A 19,886-nucleotide genomic window follows, 5' to 3' on the forward strand; every position below is an offset into this window, starting at 1 on the left:
ATAAAAGGGTACGGTCTTTTTTTTTTAGTTTTATTCATTTCAAATGGGCCGGATCCGGCCCGCGGGCCGTAGTTTGCCCACGGCTGCTTTAGACATTAAGGAGAAATAAAGACTTCCAGACACACAGAACCTGAGGGAATTTACCATTGCAATACATACATTACAGGAAATAGTGAAGGGGGTTATTCTACCTTAAACAAAAAGCAAAAGGTCATAAAGCTATGTGTAAGATCACCAACAGGCAGACAGAAGCAGGTTATTGCAATCCTTTTTTCAAAATAGGGTACTATACACTTAATATCACATAAAGGTTAAAGAAAATAAAAACATTTAAAAGAGACAGGAAGAAGACAATAGCTTCTGCAATTAGGAAATAAACTCACAGCATAAAAAGGGATAATTTGAGACAATGAAAACATAAAAGGGGAGGGGTTAAGGTCTGAATTTGCACAGGGGAATGGAGATAAGATGCAGTCAGAGGAAAAAGGGCTACTGTATATAGGAAACTTACTTTTGCATAAACCTAATGGTAACCACATATAAAAATCTAGAACTGAGACATATGACATAAAAAGAAAGGAGACAGAGGACAAATATCAATACCACCAAAGTAAAATAGGAGACAGAAACACAAGGGTAAAGAAACAGTGGAGACACAGAGGTATCAGAAAATAAAAGATAAAATGGTGTAGGAGATCTTCATACATCAATAGTCACCCTGCCTGTAAATAGACTGAACTCATTAATAAAAAGGCAGAGAGTAGCAGACTGGATCAAAAAACAAAACTCAACCGTACACCGCCTTTAGGAGACACATCTCAGCTGCAAGAACAAATATAGACTCAATATGGACGGGTGGAAAAATGATACTCCACGCAAATAGCATCCAGAGAAAAGTGAGTGTACCTGTACTTATATCTACAAAATAGATTTCAAGATAAAAAAGGTAACAAGAAACAAAGATGGATATATTTTATTTTTATTTTTTAAATATATTTTTATTGATTTCAGGGAAGAAGGGAGAGGGAGAGAGAGAGAGAAACATCAATGATGAGAATCATCGATCGGCTGCCTCTTGCATGCCCCCTACCAGGGACCGAGTCTGCAACCCAAGCATGTGCCCTTGACTGGAATCGAACCCGGGACCCTTCAGTCCACAGGCCAATGCTCCATCCACTGAGCCAAACCAGCTAGGGCGAAGATGGATATATTTTAATTATAATGATGACAATACATCAAGAAGACATAACAGTTATCAGTATATATATACCTAATCAGGGAGCACCAAACTATATAAAACATATTAAAATATTTTTTTATTTTTATTAAAAAAGAGCATTTTTATTGATTTAAGAGGGGAAGGGAGAGGGAGCGAAAAACATCAATGATGAGAGAGAATCATTGATTGGCTGTCTCCTGCACGCCCCCTAAACAACTAATAACAGAACTAAAGGGAGAAACTGACAAAAGCACAATTATAGTAGGGGACCTAAGTACCCTATGGATAGACCTCCCAAACAGAAAATCCCCCCAAAATGTGTACACAATTTGAATGATTATGAAGTCAGTGTTTATTAACATACAGTTCATTTTCAAAATGTAAAAGTACCCACAGAAATGAATAATTTTTTTTTTTTTATCAACACCTGTTTTCAAACTGGTGACCGTTCTGGTCCAGGCACTGCTGATAACTCAAAGCAATGGAATCATTTCATTTGGTATTTGTGTGCCCTCAATTCGTCAACTGTTGCCGTTTTTGTACCATAACTTAATCTTTTATGTATCTCCATAAAAAAGTCTAGTGTATAAATTTTCTTTGTGCAAAGCTTAGTCTGGCTTCCTCCATTATTTCAAATCAGTTAAACCTGAAAAGGAGTGAAAATTAAGTGAGTTATCAAAATGTGCATACATGTTTTTGGGGTACCCTGTATTAGACTCCAAGGAAGAGAGGTAAGGAAGGTTACATGAAATTCTTTGGTGGTAGGTTAGGGAGGCGGGAGAAAGCAAAGCAGGGAAATCATTGAAATTAGATAAAGAGTAAAATGGAGAGACATATACTTTAAAAAAATATTGGTGGGTATAGGATAGTTAACAATTCTGGCACATAGAGATGGCATTAGGGGAACAATATTGGTGGGTATAGGATAGTTAACAATTCCTATAACAATGAGGATTATGTGGTCTCATGCTCTGATGCAGTGGGTGTGCCCTGAGGGGTCTGGTAAAGACTTTGACATTCCAAAGGTATGTTATCTCAGATGCCAAAAGACAACAGACAGGCTCAATTCAGGTAAAGACTGACCTTTGTCAAGGAAGCTACAGGCCTAGGATGGGACTACCCTTCATGATCTGCGTTTAGTTGGGAATTTTTAGGTGGTTACTTTTGGTCTCTCAGTTTGTAGAGCCTGAACTTGTCAGGTTTGTATGTAAAACACTTTTTTGTTCACAAAACATAGGTACCAAATGTATGGACCTCTGTCTTCGAGAGGATTTTTTAAACGTGACCTCAAAGGTAAGGGAAGCAAAAGCAAAAATAAATAAATGAAACTACATTAAACTAAAATGCACAGCAAAAGAAACCGACTGAATGGGGAATATTTGCAAATAACTACGGCGATAATAATTGTTTGTTGTTTTAAGTCAGTAGGTTTTGGGCATAATTTGTTAAGTAGCAAAAGGTAACTAATACAGGTTCTGGTACCTGGAAGTGGGGTGCCACCATAACAAACACCTAACATATGGAAGTAGCTTTGGGACTGGGGTGTGGGAGGAATCTGGATATAGGACACCATCTCCAGCACCTTCGGCCCACTGCAGACCACCTCCATTAGAGGCGGATACTCACAGAGGAAGTGCTTGATGTGGGTGCCACAGAATGGAAGCTGACTGGTCAAGATGACAGACACAACGATGGAGAATGCTGCCAGCCAGCAGGTGAGGATGAGTCATGTGCAGACTCTGCTGCTCATCAGGGTAGCGGAGGGGCTGGCGTTGGGCAATGTACCCATCACAGGCCATGGCTGTAAGTGATACCGGACACAAAATGGGTCTGAGGCTGCCTGTCACCACTGGAGCCAAATTAAGCAGAGACAGGGATGAATCATGCATGAATGTTTATTCCAATAATGCCGGCAGTACAGAGAGATAACTATGGAGGTCGTCCTGAAAATTCTGCTCTAACGTCTCCTACTAGCCGGCTGGTTACATTGGGATAAGGAAGAAGAGCTGAATGCAAGGGGGAGAGGGCCAGGCTAAAGACTGTATGGTGTGTGGTCAGTATGTGTTCTTCCAGGATCTTGAAGTCTGATAACAAGTTGGCTAATCTTCTATGAGGTTAAAAACAGCTCAGCCCGTTCCTTGGACCAGCGAATGGTCAGCATTCCTGAGGAAAACTCCTGGAGGGGGTCAGGGTCCAGGCGCAGATCAAGTCTGCTCTCAGAAAGTATTTTCTTTGCTGAGTAATGGATCCATGCGGGCTCCAAGGGGTCTTGTCTTTCTCAGCCCCGTTTTACTTCTTGCCACATATCCTCCAGTTTCCCAGGGTCTGAAAGAAAACCTCTTATCTATAGTTAGTAAGGTGAGTAACCACTAAACAACTGTGGTTCTGTTCCTATTACATGCCCTTCCACCAGTCACAAGGGAAAAGAACTCCGTGACCTCCAGGAAGATGTGGAAAAAGTCCTGGGTGATGCAGCCAGCAAAGCAGAGGCTCTTGGTCCCCGGGGCAATGTTGAGCAGTACCTTGGGTACGATGACAGTCTGGAACCTATTTTCTAAGCAGGACAGATTTCGGAGGAAGAAATGCATAGGCGTCTGCAGGCGGGTTTTCCAGGGACGTCAAGGTGATGGTGACCAGGTGTCCAGAGACAATCGGGAGGCATCAAGCAGCAGGAGCAGGAAAGCTGCTGCCTGAAGCTCATTGGTGTCTGCGAGGCCTTGGTGGAAGGACTCGGCCATGATGCTCTGAGTGGCCATTGTGCACCTCAGGCCCTTTCCAGAAACGCGCAGCCTGGGCAGGTAGAAGCATCAGACATTAGGCTAAAGCAGAGGAACACTTCTCCTCGAGTCCGTTCCTCCTTTACCTGCTGCTGCGTCCCTGTAGCTTCAGGGAAGCAGAGCAGAAGCCCCTGGAAGCTCTTCCCTTGTCAGGAAAGTCACCTCTTTCAGAATCTTTAAATAATTATTAGATACCAGTGACTTTCCTCTCTCCCTTCTTCTTTCCCTCCTCTTTTCTTTTATTCCTTCCTTTTGTTTCCTCTGAGAAAGCCTAAAAATAACTAACTCTTTGCTGCTACCCCAGTCCTCTTTTTTAATTTTATTTTTTGTGTTACAAAAGTAGTTTATTACAAAAGAAATCCAACCAAAAATGCCTAATAATTTACATTGTTATACGTGCCCCAGGGCAGCCCATCTCTCCCTCCACATGGGCGGAGGGCCGGGGGAGCAGCTGTTCCGGGTTCCACCAGCTCCGAGAGGAGAAGGAAATACACGATTGAGTGGAATTCTGGACAGGAGATCGGTGCCTGAGAATAACTGGGGAAAGAGTCCTGGGCGGAAGACGAGGTGGGGGAATGTCTGTATTCAAAAGAGGCGGCAAATGCATGTGCCTCTGGGCAAATCCTGGTTTGAAAACTGGGGGTGGGGGCGGCGGGGGGCGGGGGGCGGGGGCAGAGTGAGATCTTCATAGATTCCAGGAGGGTTGACTGCACAGGGCAGGGAGGTCCCTCCTCAGGAGTCCAAGATCTGTCTCTCCCCCCGACCCCCAATCCCTCTCAGCTGCCTCCTGGAGTTGGGGAGGGAGGCGCCGGCTGGCCAGGGGCTTGGAGGACCCCGGCGAAGGGCAGGAAGGCAGGTGGAGATGAGGGAGAAAGAAGAAACTGGGGGGGGGGGGGGGGGGGGGGGGGGGGGGGGGCCAGGGGAAATGCAAGGGGGTCCTTGGGAGGAGACTGGGAAGGCGAGGAGGATGGTGATGCAGAGAGAAGACCATTGGAGCTGAGGCGGCTGCAGCTTTCGGGGAGGCGGTGGCATCCGGTCAGGGGAGGCTCTGGCTGAGATGCGGGAGCAGGCCGCGTGGCCCTCCCCCGCAGGAGGTCGGTGACCCCTCGGCTGCGGGCACCCTAAGCGGCGTCGTTATGACAGTTCCTGAGGCGCTGTCAGGAGCTGGGGGCCAGCGGGCGCACCAGCGGGAGGAGGGCAGCGCCGAGCTGCCCAGTACATCTGCGCCGCCCGGTGGCGGTGGCGGCAGCTACACCACGCGCAGGCAAAGATCTGAGAGATGAGAAGCTACTGCTAGAGAGCAAGTTATTTATTTTAAAATATGTTTTTATTGATTTCAGAGCAGAAAGGGGAGGGAGAGATAGAAACATCAATGATGAGAGAGAATCATTGATTGGCTGCCTCCTGCACGCCGGCACTGGGGATAGAGCTGCATGTGCCCTGACCCCGCATTGAACTGGGACCTCCTGGTTTATAGGCCGGTGCCCACCCACTGAGCCACGCGGCTGGGTTGCTGTAGAGCAATTGAGAAGGAGGAGGAAATCCACGATGTTTCGGCAGAATGGTTTTGTCTTACCCCATTAGGTCTCTTAAGGTGACAGAAAAACCCAAACACACACAACTGCATTATATTAAAAATTCTCATCTAAAACAGAATCGAATGCAGATTTTTCTGAGGCTATGCTAAAATAATCTTTTACATTTTAGAGCCACAAAATAGAAATTGTTGAAAGCCAAACCCAGCAGTTAATTCTGGGAACTGAATTACACTGTTAGTTGAATTCACAGCCTTTTAAAGTTCCATTTATAAATATTATGGCCTTGATGAGGAAAGAGAGCCATCATGATAATTAGAGCAGGATTACCTACAAGGATTTGAAGGACCAGAAGTGTCTTCCAAAACACCCTTCACTGTACCTTTCTTTTTTACTTTTATTTAAATGTTTTGTTGTTGAGACTATTGCAGATGTCCCCCATGTACCTTTTTGATCAAGAAAACTGTCTTTCCCTTGCTGGAGAAATCTGTTAGTGTTCCTACGTCCACATTTTCTTTGCTGACAGGTTTATAATCAGAATATGAATTCAACTGGGGTAGAAATATAAAATATTAAATTAAAGATAAACTGCAGAAAGACTATGTATCTACCATTTTATTGTTTCTTACTTGCTTCCTCTTCGTTTGAAGTTCCAGAGAATTCTCCTACGCATCATCAGATTATAACTATTCTGAACATCTGATATACATACTAGTATATGTATCCTTCAAGGAATAACTAAAGAATGGGTTTTGGTTCTAAAATCTGTATGGACAAGAGTCCATGGACACAAGCAGAATAATTTGAGCCCCTGAGAGTTCACATTGATTCTTCTTATTACTTATATATATTCTGTTAAAGTTGAAGCCAGAAAGGCTTTAGGTGTTGCCATCTTAATAAAGGACCAATTATTCCTTGTGTCAACATCTATAACATGCCTGTGTAGTATTTTGTTACTGCCCTTTTAATGTCTATAGGGTTTGCAATGATATTCCCTCTTAATCCTGATAATGGAATTTTGTGTCTTCTCACTTTCTTTTGTTGGTCTTGATAGATGCTTATCAATATTATTTGTCTTCTTAAAAAACCAAGCTTTTGGTTTTATTGATTTACATATTGTGTTTTTAATTTCATTGATTTCTGTTCTTATTTTTATTATTTCCTTCCTTTTGCTTGCTTTGGGTTTAATTAGCTTTTTTTTTTTTTTCCTGAATGTGGAAGCTTACAGTATTTATTTGAGACTTTCCATCTTTTCCAATGTAAGCATTTAATGCTATAAATTTTCCTATAAGCACTTCTATAGCTGCATCACAATTTGTAATATATTGTGTTGCCATTTCAATCAGTTCAATATGCTTTCTAATCTCCCTTGAGATTTTCTTTTTGGCCCATGAATTATAGAGAAGTGTGTTGTTTAGTTTCCAACTGCTTGAAAAATTTTGGTCATATTTCTGTTATTAATTTCAAGTTTAATTCCATTATAAACATACTTTATTTATTTTTTAAAAAATATATTTTTATTGATTTCAGAGAGGAAGGGATAGGAAGAGAGATAGAAACAGCAATGATGAGAGAGAATCATTGATTGGCTGCCTCCTGCACGCCGCCTACTGGGGATTGAGCCCACAACCCAGGCATGTGCCCTTGACTGGAATCAAAGCTGGAACCCTGCAGTCCACAGGTCGACGCTCTATCCACTGAGCCAAACCAGGTAGGGCTAAATATATTTTATATTATTTCAATTCTTTTAAATCTGCTAAGGTTTGTCTTATAATCTAGGGCATGGCTTATTTTGTTAAATATTCCATGCTCATATGAAAAGACTGTGTGTTCTTCTGTTTTTAGGGGGAGTGTTCTATAAATGTCAGTTATATCCAGCTGGCTGATGATGTTGTTCAGTTCTATATCCTTGCTTATTTTCTGACTACTAATTATATTTGTTATTGAGAGAGATACATTAAAGTCATCAATTGTAATTGTGGATTTTCTGTTTCTTCTTTCCATTATTCAAGTTTTTACTTATATGCAATTTTTTCTTTTTTATTAAAATTGTTGCAGTGACATTGGTTAATACAATTATATAGGTTTCAGGCCTACATTTCTATAATTTACTTATATACTTTGTAACTGTGTTGTTAAATGCATGCACATTTAGAAGGTCTTCTTGTCACTCACTGGAAAGGGACCAGGCCCAGAGCGATCTGCCTCGTATTGGCCTGTAGTATGTGATTTCATGAGTCCAGGTGACTTTGAGAGTACATTTATTAAACCTGGGGATACTGAAACAAAGGAAGGGCTTAAGATAGAAGAAGCAACAGGAGAGAGCCCTGTCAGGGCTGCTTTGGCTCTCTAGAAATATTATAGGAAAGAAGTGTGCTGGAGGCTAATTCCATCATGTCATAAATGCAAGAAGTTTCATCAAAAGGTTGATGGCACCTTGAGGCTTCAGCAGGGCTGAAGATATATATCATGGCCTGCTGGAATAGCTGAAAGCATTTCCCCAAACCTGAAAATGTACATATGATTGCCTGCTATCAGACAGCTGAGGGCAGTTCCCCTAACTTGACAATGCTTCTGTTTACCAAACTTACCTTTGATATGTATATCTGCTTTGCTTTAGGCCAAAATGTGTGAATAAAAAGCCCTGGGTCCAGAGATTTAGAGAGAACTTGGATACTCTAGCTAAGTCTCCTCTGGCTCCCCCATGTATTCCAAATGTATATTTCTAGGCTTTTTATTAATTTACGCACAGCCCCTTCTCCAGATTCCTGAACCCTTCTAGATGCAGAGAAGCACCCTGGCAAAAGTGAGCTAAGGAGGGCGCCTGTTAGCTCACTGAGAAGTAAAAGTCACAGTGACAGGAGTGAGACAAGGCAGGGCTGCTGCTCGCTCATTAAAAAGTCAGAGAAAAGGGGCACTGGAGGCAGGTTCAGGGGGTAAGCCCGGGATGAGCTGCTGTTGCTTGATGCTCCCCTGATTGCAAGTCTCATGGGGACCCTTAGAGTTAGAAGAAGGTTCATACCTGAGAAAGAAAAGGCATCGTGGCTGTGTTCCAGAGAGAACACCTGGGTCTTTTGTCTTGAAGCTTTTTATCTCCTTTGGAGCAGGAATCTTAGGAGAGGTCTCAGGGCGGGTTTTAGCAGAATATTCATCAGCTTCCCAGGTGTGTTCGTTAATATGTTGATGTACAAAAATGAGGCATAGAGCGACCAGGTCATTTTCTGGTTAGCTTTGCCTCTATCTTGGATTTCTTTGACTCTAATTGTTGTTGTTAGTTATTCCCCAGACTTCCTCTTTGTTCGGCTGGCACAAATGGCATTAATTCTATTTCTTATCTATATCTCTGACCAGGATGATTTAAACTATGTATTCTCTGGGTAGGGAGCAGAGGTGTAAACCATTTACTCTCAAGTGTCCTTGGTTAGGGAAGATTAGGTCTTGTGCTTCACTAGAAATGTCTGGCTCTCTAGAAATGTTGTAGGGAAGAAATGAGCCTAGGCAGGGCTGCTTTGGCTCACTGAGAAGGCAGAGAGGTTCAGGGGTTAGCCTGGGCTGAGTTACCGCTACCCATTGCTCCCCTGGTGCAAATCTCATGGGTGCCCTTAGCATTTATGAATGCACACCTGTGGGGGAAGGAAAAGGGGAAGGGGAAGGTGCGGGCGTGGTCCGGAAAGGGAGAAGAGCTCAGGATGGGGGTCTTTGAAGGCTGGGAGTTTAGGGGAGGGCTTTGGGGAGATCTCAATACAATACTCATTGGTTTTTCCAGGTGTGCCCTGTCAGGGTTGTGGTCTCCACTGATTGGTCAGCACTGTTAGTCATTGCAGTGGTCCTGGCTCCACCTACCTGGTTCTGCTGCTTTTCTGGGCCGGAAGCTGAAACACACCTGAGGCCTAGATGTTATCTCTAGGGAAGTGACCCTCTGTATCTGCTGTAATTGCTGGGCCAGTTTGTTCAGCTCTCAGTTGCCCAGTTCCACTTGCCGAGGAATATTCCTAGCTTACTATCCTGCCTCAGTATAATTATTGATATGTTTGGATTTATGTCCATCATTTATTATATATTACTAGAGGCCCGGTGCACAAAAATTTGTGCACTTGTGGGGGGAGAGGGGGTCCCTCAGCCCGGCCTGTGCCCTCTCACAGTCTGGGACCCCTCGGGAGATAACGACCTGCTGACTTAGGCCTGCTCCCTGGTGGCAGAGGGCAGGCCTAATCCCTAGGTGCAGCCCCTGGTCAGGCTCAGAGCGGGGCTGATTGGGGAATTGGGGCGCCGCTCCCTGTCATGCACAGAGCAGGGTGGATTGGGAGGTTGCGATGCCACCCTCAGTCACACTCAGGGTAGGGCCGATTGGGGGGTTGGGGCACCGCCCCCTGTCACACTCAAGGCAGGGTCAATGGGCAGGTTGCAACGCCACCCCCTGTCAAGCACAGAGCAGGGCCAATCAGGGGGTTGGGGCTCCGTACCCTGTCATGCACATAGCAGGCCAATCAGGGGGTTGGGGCTCCGTACCCTGTCACGCACAGAGCAGGCCAATCAGGGGGTTGGGGAGCTCCCCCTGTCACGCACAGCGCAGGGCCCATCAGGGGGTTGAGGAGCTCCCCCCTGTCACTCACAGAGTAGGGCCGATAGGGGAGTTGGGGCACCGCCCCCTGTCCCACACAGAGCAGGGCGGATCAGGGGGTTGGGGCACCGCCACTGTCACACCCAGGGCAGGGCTGATGGGGAGGTTATGGCTCTACCCTGTCACAGAGCAGGGCCCGTGGTGTGGGGGTGGGGGGTTGGGGCGCTACACCCTGTCACACACAGAGCTGCAGGGCGATCAGGGGGTTGGGGCGCTGCCCCCTATCAGGCACAGAGCAGGGCCGATCAGGGGTTTGGGGCACCTTCCCCTGTCAGGAACAGAGCAGGGCCGATAGAGAGGTTGTGGCCCCGCCCCCTGTCACACACAGAGCCGCAGGGCTATCAGGGGGTTTGGGCGCTGCCCCCTGTCACGCTGATCACGGTGCTGGGAGGCATATTACCCTTTTACTATATAGAATAGAGGCCTGGTGCATGGGTGGGGGCTGGCTGGTTTGCCCTGAAGGGTGTCCTGGATCAGTGTGGGGGTCCCCACTGGGGGGTCCCCACTGGGGTGCCTGGCCAGCCTGGGTGAGGGGATGATGGCTGTTTGTAGCTGGTCACACACCCTTCAGGGTGGGGGTCCCCACTGGGGTGCCTGGCCAGTCTGGGTGAGGGGCTGAGGGCTGTTTTCAGGCTGGGACTGAAGCTCCCAACTGCTCCTTTTTTTCTTTTTCTTTTTTTATTCTGGGCCAGCTTTAGCTCTGAGGCTCCAGCTCTTAGGCCTCCGCTCCTGAAAGCAGGTATCTGGTTTGTTTCGGTTCTATAGTCAAAACTCTGTATCAACTCCAGCTCTGAGATCCCGGGCTAGCTGAAAGCTGGTTTCTGGGGTTTTGTTTAGCTTCTATATTCGTTACAATGTTTCTTAAACTGCAGGCTCAGAGGCCGGCAAAGCAGGCGGGGAACGTTGGTTTCCTCCATCATTGAAGCAAGCAAGCCCCATGTTAGTTTCAAGCTGCCTGGCTGCTGGCTGCCATCTTGGTTGGCAGTTAATTTGCATATCTCGCTGATTAGCCAATGGGAAGGGTAGCGGTCGTACGCCAATTACCATGTTTCTCTTTTATTAGATAGGATGTTTATTTCCTCTAACTCAGTTCCTCTATTTCCCTTTTCATGCCTACTTTTGGGTTATTTGATTTTTTTTAGTATTCCATTTAAACTCATTTATTTATTTATTGTGATTTTGATTATATCAAATATTTGAAGTTATTTATGTTGAAATTACTATACATATGCTTAACTTTTCCCAGTCCACTTAGAATCAAGATTTTACCACTTCAAATAAAATGTAGACACCTTATGATATATAGGTTTCTATGTCCTCCCGATTTTACCTATCCTCTAAAAAACCAATTCTTTTTTTTTTCTTCTGCAGCCAGCACTTTGAAGAGAAGGAAAATGGCCCCATAATAACTTCAGCACTGAGAACAATGTAGGAAGGCAAATATATTTGTGGAATGATTGCTGGGCTTCTAGGCAGCTGATGAAGGGCACATTCACAGGACTGCTCAGATCCAAGGCAGAGGACAGGGCTGGGCCAAGGCAGCGTGTGTATGTTTCCATCCAGCTTCCATGCCCAAATCTTTAAGGTATTTAATTAAAAGCCATGCAGAAACAGGAGTCAGGAGCCTTTGGAGAAAGAGGCTCAATATTCGGAACTGCTTGTTCTTTAGCTTTTGGTCTAAAGCTGTGATTTTCAACCAGTGTGCCACAGTTTTTTAAATATGCAACATGTGACTATTTAGTCAGGGACATTGGCCTATTTGCTCTTAGGCTATCACATAAAAACGATGACAGCAGACAATACAACAATAGCTGTCTGGTATTAATGAATCAAAAGTATATCTATTTTCCTTTTGTCAGATGGGCAAATATATATATTTTGGTATGCTGCAGGATTTTCATAATTAGTTTATGTGTGTCATCAGATGAAAAAGATGGGAAATCACTGGTCTAAAGAAGCACCAAGGGGTGCTTTGCAAAGAACTGACCTTGGGGATCAGTTGCAGAGACAATCTACTGGAATTTGCATCCACTTGAGTTATCTGGAAAATAACAATAACAAAAGCCAGCTGCCTCTAATAAATTAGGCAATTTGCTTTAAAAAATTCTTAAAATATTTGGATGCGGTTTTCTAAGGCATCCTTAGGTATCCCTTTCACTCTCAGCCTCCCAAGGTTCATCTACAAAATATGTCCCCTATAGCTCAGGCACCCTCAAGGAGCCCTACAAGTTTTGGTAACATAACTCAAGATTCCTACTCTTCTGAATCTTCCCTTAAGAAGAGATTGGATATTCACTCTGTTAGGGATACCAGATGAAAACCAGTAGTTTTCATTTCAATTTCATGACTTGAGGAGAGTTAGAGCCAGAAATATCAATCCTACCAGCAGAAACAGTTTCTGTATTAAGTGTCTAAAGAAGAGATTTTTAGAATTTTCAGAGCAAAAAGGATGAGAAGGAAAATTATCTCAAACTTGAGAAAGGATGGCCTTTATTGCAAGAGTAGAGCTTTATTGCAAGATGTAATTACTAGCTTATTCTGGAAATTGTCTAGTATTTCTGATAATATATTTGGACAACTTTCTAAAGACTTTGATAAAGTGAAGAGCCTGGTTTGTAAAGCTAAACTTTATCAATAAGCCCAAGACCACCAGTCTTGTGGACACCACCATTAATTTTATTCAGATGTTCCTCCTTTGTACATAGACTAACAAAGTTATATAGTTACATCTTTTTCCTATAAAAATTTATCTACTAAAGGGTTATATCTGTATTATTTTATTTCATATTAGAAATCAAAACTGAGAAATTAAAAAATCTATATATTAATTTGTTTTATATTACTACTAGAGGCCCGGTGCACAAAAATTTGTGCACTGGGGGGGCGGGTCCCTCAGCCAGGCCTGTGCCCTCTCGCAGTCTGGGACCCCTCGGGAGATAACGACCTGCTGGCTTAGGCCTGCTCCCGGGTGGCAGAGGGCAGGCCTAATCCCTAGGTGCAGCCCCTGGTCGGGCTCAGAGCAGGGCCGATTGGGGAATTGGGGCGCCGCCCCCTGTCATGCACAGAGCAGGGCAGATTGGGAGGTTGCGATGCCACCCTCAGTCACGCTCAGGTTAGGGCCGATTGGGGGGTTGGGGCACCGCCCCCTGTCACACTCAAGGCAGGGTCGATGGGGGGGTTGTGGCGCCACCCCCTGTCATGCACAGAGCAGGGCCCATCAGGGGGTTGGGGAGCTCCCCCCAGTCATGCACAGAGCAGGGCCGATCAGGGGGTTGGGGCGCTGCCACTGTCACCCTCAGGGCAGGGCCGATGGGGAGGTTATGGCTCTACCCCGTCACACACAGAGCAGGGGCCGTGGGGTGGGGGGTTAGGGGCACCGCAAACTGTCACACACAGAGCTGCAGGGCGATCAGGAGGTTGGAGAGCTCCCCCCTATCAGGCACAGAGCAGGGCCGATCAGGGGGTTGGGGCGCCTTCCCCTGTCAGGAACAGAGCAGGGCCGATAGGGAGGTTGTGGTCCCGCCCCCTGTCATACACAGAGCCACAGGGCGATCAGGAGGTTCGGGCGCTGCCCCCTGTCATGCTGATCCCGGTGCCGGGAGACCTCGCGGCTCCGCTGATCCCGCTGCTGGGAGGCATATTACCCTTTTACTATATAGAATAGAGGCCTGATGCATGGGTGGGGGCTGGCTGGTTTGCCCTGAAAGGTGTCCCTGATCAGGGTGGGGGTCCCCACTGGGGTGCCTGGCCAGTCTGGGTGAGGGGCTGAGGGCTGTTTTCAGGCTGGGACTGAAGCTCCCAACTGCTCCTTGTTTTCTTTTCTTTTTTTTTTTTATTCTGAGCCAGCTTTAGCTCTGAGGCTCCAGCTCTTAGGCCTCCGCTCCTGAAAGCAGGTATCTGGTTTGTTTAGGTTCTACAATCGAAACTCTGTATCAACTCCAGCTCTGAGATCCCGGGCTAGCTGAAAGCTGGTTTCTGGGGTTTTGTTTAGCTTCTATTTTTGTAACTATGTTTCAAACTGCCAGCTCAGAGGCCTGCAGTGGCAGGCGGGGAACGTTGGAGTCCTCCGTCACTGACGCAAGCAAGCCTCATGTTAGTTTCAAGCAGTTAATTTGCATAGCGCCCTGATTAGCCAATGGGAAGGGTAGCGGTCATACGCCAATTACCATGTTTCTCTTTTATTATATAGGATAATAAAAACATCTCAAAACACAAACAATATATTTTTATTTAACATAACTATAATCTCAAAAAAATAACTAGAAGAGTGGTGTTGTTTCACATTTTTGCAAATTTTAAAAATGTCTGGTTCAAAAATCTATTTGCTAGAAAGAAATCTTTTTTAAAAGAAACATTTCTAATTTTTATTCATAAAATTAATCCAAACAGCAACAATAGATATACTGAGCCACATATCAGTAACAAACCAGGAAGGAAACAAAATATTCCAGAAACATCTTGAACCATTTTAAAGGAATACACACCAGGCTAAAAACCTACAGCTAAACCGTGGTTGCACAACAGGTTACGTTTATTCCTGCATTTTCTCAGTAAGTTCTTCCTTATATTTGCCTTTCTCTTTTCCAACTTGTCGAGATTTGGTTTTGCTTTCAAGAATTTTTTTCCGAACTTTGTCTAGTTTTAGCCTGGTGATAACCACCTTGCTGGGGTGAATGCCCACCTGGACAGTTGTGCCCTTAGCCTTCTCATGCTGCACCCGCTCCATGTAGATGACATATTTCTTCCTGTACACTTGCACTACCTTGCCGATTTGCTGACCTTTGTAGTGTCCTCGAACCCCCTGGATCTCATCGCCCTTGTAGATGGCATGGATCAGATCTGGTACTTCTGCCGCAGCTCCTTGGAGAGAGGGGAAGACATGATCTTGGGCACTGCTGAATATCATAGTCCACTGGTTTTCTAATGTCTCTTTTGCACTTTTATGCTAATTGCTATTTGCTTTTGCCTCCAGCAGAGGTCTTTATGTTCATTAAGGAGTCCTAATCTTTTTGTTCATATCCTTGAAAGCTTGTTTTACTTGTTTATTTCTTAGAGTGTAAATGAATGGGTTCAACAAAGGGGCTACTGAGGTATTGAGCAGAGCGACTCCCTTATTGAAGGCAATTCCCTCTTTTGCTGAGGGTTTTATGTACATGAAGATGCAGCTGCCATAAGAGAGGGAGATGACAATCATGTGGGAAGAGCACGTGGAAAAGGCCTTTTTCCTTTGCTGGGCAGAGGGGATCTTCAGGATGGTCCAGATGATGTTTGTATAGGAGATACTCACCAGCACCAGAGTGACCACCACGGTCACAAATGCTAAAATAAAGTCAACCAGCTCCAGGAGTGTTGTGTCTGAGCACGATATCTCTATGAGGGGTCCATAGTCACAATAATAATGATTGAGTATGTTGGAGGCACAGAAATCCAGCTGACTGGTCAGGATGATTGGGGATATGATGATCAGGAAACCACCTAGCCAGGAGCAGAGAACCAGCTGGGTGCAAACCCTGCTGCTCATGATGGTTGTGTAATGCAGGGGTTTACATATGGCCACATAGCGGTCATAAGCCATGGCAGCCAGAAAGTAAAACTCTGTGGCCCCGAACAATATGGCAAAGAAATACTGAGTGAGGCAACCAGCAAAGCTGATGCTCTTCTTCCCAGTTGAGATGCTGAACAGTAGCCTAGGAGTAAAAGTGGTTGTGAAGGAAATTTCTAAAAAGGAGAAATTCCGGAGGAAGAAATACATGGGAGTCTGGAGGTGGGAGTCCAGTAGTGTGAGGGTGATGATGGTCAGGTTTCCAATAATACTAAATATGTAGGTCAGGAAGAGAAGTATAAAGATGACAAGTTGAATTTCTGGGATGTCTGTTAGTCCCAGAAGAATGAATTCTGTTGGAAAGGTTTGGTTTTTCATTGCTCACTTTTACAGCCTAGGAAGGTACAAAGGAACAAAGTTGGTGTTTGAAAGGGAAGAAGAGCACAGGAGCATTCAGGAGAGGTTAATCCTACCAGACCCCTGTCCCAATTTTTTGGTAATTTCTGAATCTGCCGCTATACTGCTGTACCTAATTTTCGGTACTTTGCCTAGGTTCAGGGCCTCACGTCTGGTAGACTTAAGGCTTTTTTGTTGAATTGATTCAACCCTTCCCCCATCCCCTGTCCCCCCTGTTTAATTTGACTCAACTGAGATTTTCTATTGGATAGAGACTGCCTCTTCACAAGAATTTTTGTTGGATTCCCACATAGGATTTTTCTCCATGTCTCCTTTTCAGGCTCTTCATGTACTTCCTAACGCATCTTCTAATCCAAATCCTAAGTTATCATTTACTCCATTTAGTGTCTCTTTGAACACTGGCTTTTGATCTTTTATCTGCTATTTTGGCAGTGGTGTCTCATTTCCATCACTCTCTTGGTCTTAGTGTGAGAAGAAAAGCTAACTATATTAGTTCATAGTTGAGGGGCCTTTAGGAAGGAATAAGCAATCCTATCTAACAAAAGAGTAATATGCAAATAAACCATCACTCCACCCTCCATCACTAAGATGGCAGTGGCCACAGAGCAGGAGGCTTGGTTTGTCCCAGTGATGGAAGAAGCCAAGATTCCCACCTGCCCTGGTTGGCCCTCGGCTCTGCTCAAGGCTACAAAGTTTCAATTATAGAAGATAAATAAATACCAGAAAAAAAAAAGAAAAAAGAAAAAAGGAGAGGCTGGGAGCTTGGGTCACTGGGGGGCATGGCCAGCCTGAAAACGGCCATCAGCCTCTCACCCAGGCTGGACAGGCACCCAAGCGGTAACCTCCACCCTGATCTGGTACACCCTTGAGGGCAAACCAGCCGAGCCCCACCCATTCACCAGGTCTCTATCCTATATAATAAAAGGGTAATATGGAAATTGACCCTAACAGCAGAACAACTGGGAATGACTGGTCACTATGACACACACTGACCACTAGGGGGCAGACGCTCAAAGCAGGATCTGCCCCCTGGTGGTCAGTGCGCTCCCACAGGGGGAGCTCTGCTCAGCCACAAGCCAGGCTGCCAGCTGCCAGCACAGCAGTGGTGGCGGGAGCCTCTCCCGCCTCCTCAGCAGTGCTAAGGACGCAGTTTAGGCCTGCTCCCCGCTGGCAAGTGGACATCCCGGGCTGCCAGATGGATGTCTGACTGCCAGCTTAGGCCCGATCCCCCCGTGGAGCCAGCAGGTGGACATCCCCCGAGAGGTCCCAGACTGCGAGAGGGCACAGGCTGGGCTGAGGGACCCCACTGAGTACACAAATTTTTGTGCACCAGGCCTCTATTATTATTACAACTTTGTATCCAAAGAGATCCCCAAATTCCCTTAGATTTCTCGAATTTGTGAATCAATGTAACTAATATCAGTCTCTAAATCTTTGCAGTCAGTGCCTGCTTTCCCTCAGGTCTCAGTTTGCAGATAACATGATACTGTATATAGAAAACCCTAATGACTCTACCAAAAACAACTGGAATTGACAAATGAATTCAGTAAAGTAGCAGGATACAAAATTAATATTCAGATGTTAAAAAAGTAAAATTAATATTCAGAAATTGGGGGCATTTTTATACACCAATGTTGAACTATCAGAAAGAGAAACTAAGAAAACAATACCATTTACAATTGCAACAAAAACAATAAGGTACCTAGGGATAAATCTAACCAAAGAGGTAAAAGACCTGTACCCTGAAAATTATAGGATACTAAAGAAAGAAATTGAGGAAGATACAAATGAGTGGAAGCATATTCTGTGTTCATGGATAAGAATAATTACCATAAAAAATAATTACCATAATAAAATGCACACATTACCCAAAGCAATCTATTAATTCAATGCAATTCCGATTAAAATACCAATGGCATTGCTCACAGAACTTTCCAAAAGACATGTATTCCAAAAATATATAGGGACCCACAAAAGACCCTGAATAGCCTCAGAAATCTTGAGTTAAGAAGAACAAGGTTGAAGGAATCATGCTATCTGACAGCCAACTATTCTACAAGGCCATTGTAATCAAAACAGCATGACAATGGCATAAAAAAAGGCATGTAAATCAATGGGACAGAATAGGGAGCTAAACCCACAGCTTTATGGTCAATTAATATTTGACAAAGGAGCTCTAGCTGGTTTGTCTCAGTGGATAGAGTGTCAGCCTGTGGACCAAAGGTTCCTGGATTTGATTTCGGTCAAGGGCACATACCTCGGTTGCAGGCTTCTCCCTGGCTCGGGCCCTGGTGGGGGCTTGTGCAGGAGGCAACCAATGGATGTGTTTCTCTTACATTGATGTTTCTCTCTGTATTTCTTTTTTCTTCCACTTTCCCTAAAAGTCAATGGAAAAATATCCTCAGGTGAGGATTAACAAAACATAAATAAAGAAAGAAATAAAGACATTAAAAAAATTTTGTCAAAGGAAGCAAGAACAAACAAAGGGGTAAAGACAGTCTTTTCAATAGGTGGTGTTGGCAAAGTTGAACAGATACATGCAAAAAAAAAAAAAAAAAAAAAAAAGAGAGAGAGAGAGAAAAAGAAACTAGATCACCAACTTACACCATACACAAGAATAAGCTCAAAAGGGATTTAAAGACTTAAATGTAATTCACAAAACCTTAAAAAACCTAGAAGAAAACATAGGCAACAAAATATTGGACATTTCTCAAAGCGATATTTTTTAATATATTTCATGGGGCAAGGGAAACAAAATAAAAATTAAACAAAGGGGACTACATCAAACTAAAATGCTTTTACACAGCAAAGGAAACCATCAGGAAAATGAAAGACAACCCACTGAATAGGAGTACATGTTCATCAGTGACACATCTGATAAAGGGTTAATTTCCAAAATTTATAAAGAACTTATATAACTCAACACCAAGAAAACAAACAACCCAATTAAAAAATGGGCAAAGGACTTGAATGACACTTCTTTAAAAAGGATATACAGATGGCCAGTAGACATATGAAAAGATGCTCAAGGTCACTAATCATCAGAGAAATGCAAATTAAAACCACAAAGAGATTTTACCTCATAGCTGTCAGAATGGCTATAACTAATAAATCAACAAACAAGTGTTGGCAAGGATGTGGAGCAAAGGGAACCCTTGTGCATTGCTGGTGGGATTTCAGATTGGTGCAGCTACTGTGGAAAACAGTATGGCGTTTCCTCAAAAAATTAAAAATGGAACTGCCTTATGACCTAATGATTCCACTTCTGGGAATATATCAGAAGAAACACAAAACACTAATTCAAAAGAATATATGCACCCCTTTGTTCCTTGCAGCATTATTTACAACAGCCAAGATTTGGAAGCAGCCCAAATGCCCATCAATAGATGAGTGGATAAAAAAGGCTATGATACATCTACACAATGGAATGTTGTGTGGCTGTAAAAAAGAAGGAACTCTTACCTTTTGGGACAGAATGGATGGACCCGGAGAATATTATGTTAAGTGAAATAAGCCAGTCAGAGAAAGACAAATACCACGTGGTTTTACTTATATGTGGAATCTAATGAACAAAATAAACTAACAAAATACAAACAGACTTATAGATAATGAGAACAGACTGACAGCTGTCAGAGGTGAGGGTGGTGAAGAGGTGAAGGTATTAAGAAGAAAAACACACATAGACGTGGACAATAGTATGGTGATTGCCATGGGGAAAGGACGTGGACGGAGGTGGAAGAGGGCAAAGGGCGGATAATGATGGAGATACTTTGGG

At 44.2% G+C, this 19,886-nt stretch overlaps 1 protein-coding gene and 1 pseudogene across 1 annotated transcript; both read right to left on the reverse strand.

The window, feature by feature from the left end:
• Positions 1-7,026: 7,026 nt before the first annotated feature.
• LOC118651132 (olfactory receptor 6C4-like) lies at positions 7,027-16,072 on the reverse strand. The gene is made up of 2 exons (XM_036299980.1): positions 15,153-16,072; positions 7,027-7,045 (listed from the first exon to the last, which is right to left on the reverse strand). Exons 1-2 carry the CDS (start codon positions 16,070-16,072, stop codon positions 7,027-7,029), a joined length of 939 nt encoding a protein of 312 aa, XP_036155873.1.
• Positions 14,640-15,033, reverse strand: LOC118651133 (annotated as a pseudogene).
• Positions 16,073-19,886: the final 3,814 nt, after the last annotated feature.

This window comes from Myotis myotis, unplaced genomic scaffold (genome assembly GCF_014108235.1).
Source record: "Myotis myotis isolate mMyoMyo1 unplaced genomic scaffold, mMyoMyo1.p scaffold_m19_p_3, whole genome shotgun sequence".
In the NCBI taxonomy this organism is placed as follows: Eukaryota; Metazoa; Chordata; class Mammalia; order Chiroptera; family Vespertilionidae; genus Myotis; species Myotis myotis.

Coding starts and splice junctions, on each gene's coding strand:
- LOC118651132 (XM_036299980.1), bottom strand. CDS start 16,072: ATGAAAAACCAAACCTTTCCAACAGAATTCATTCTTCTGGGACTAACA.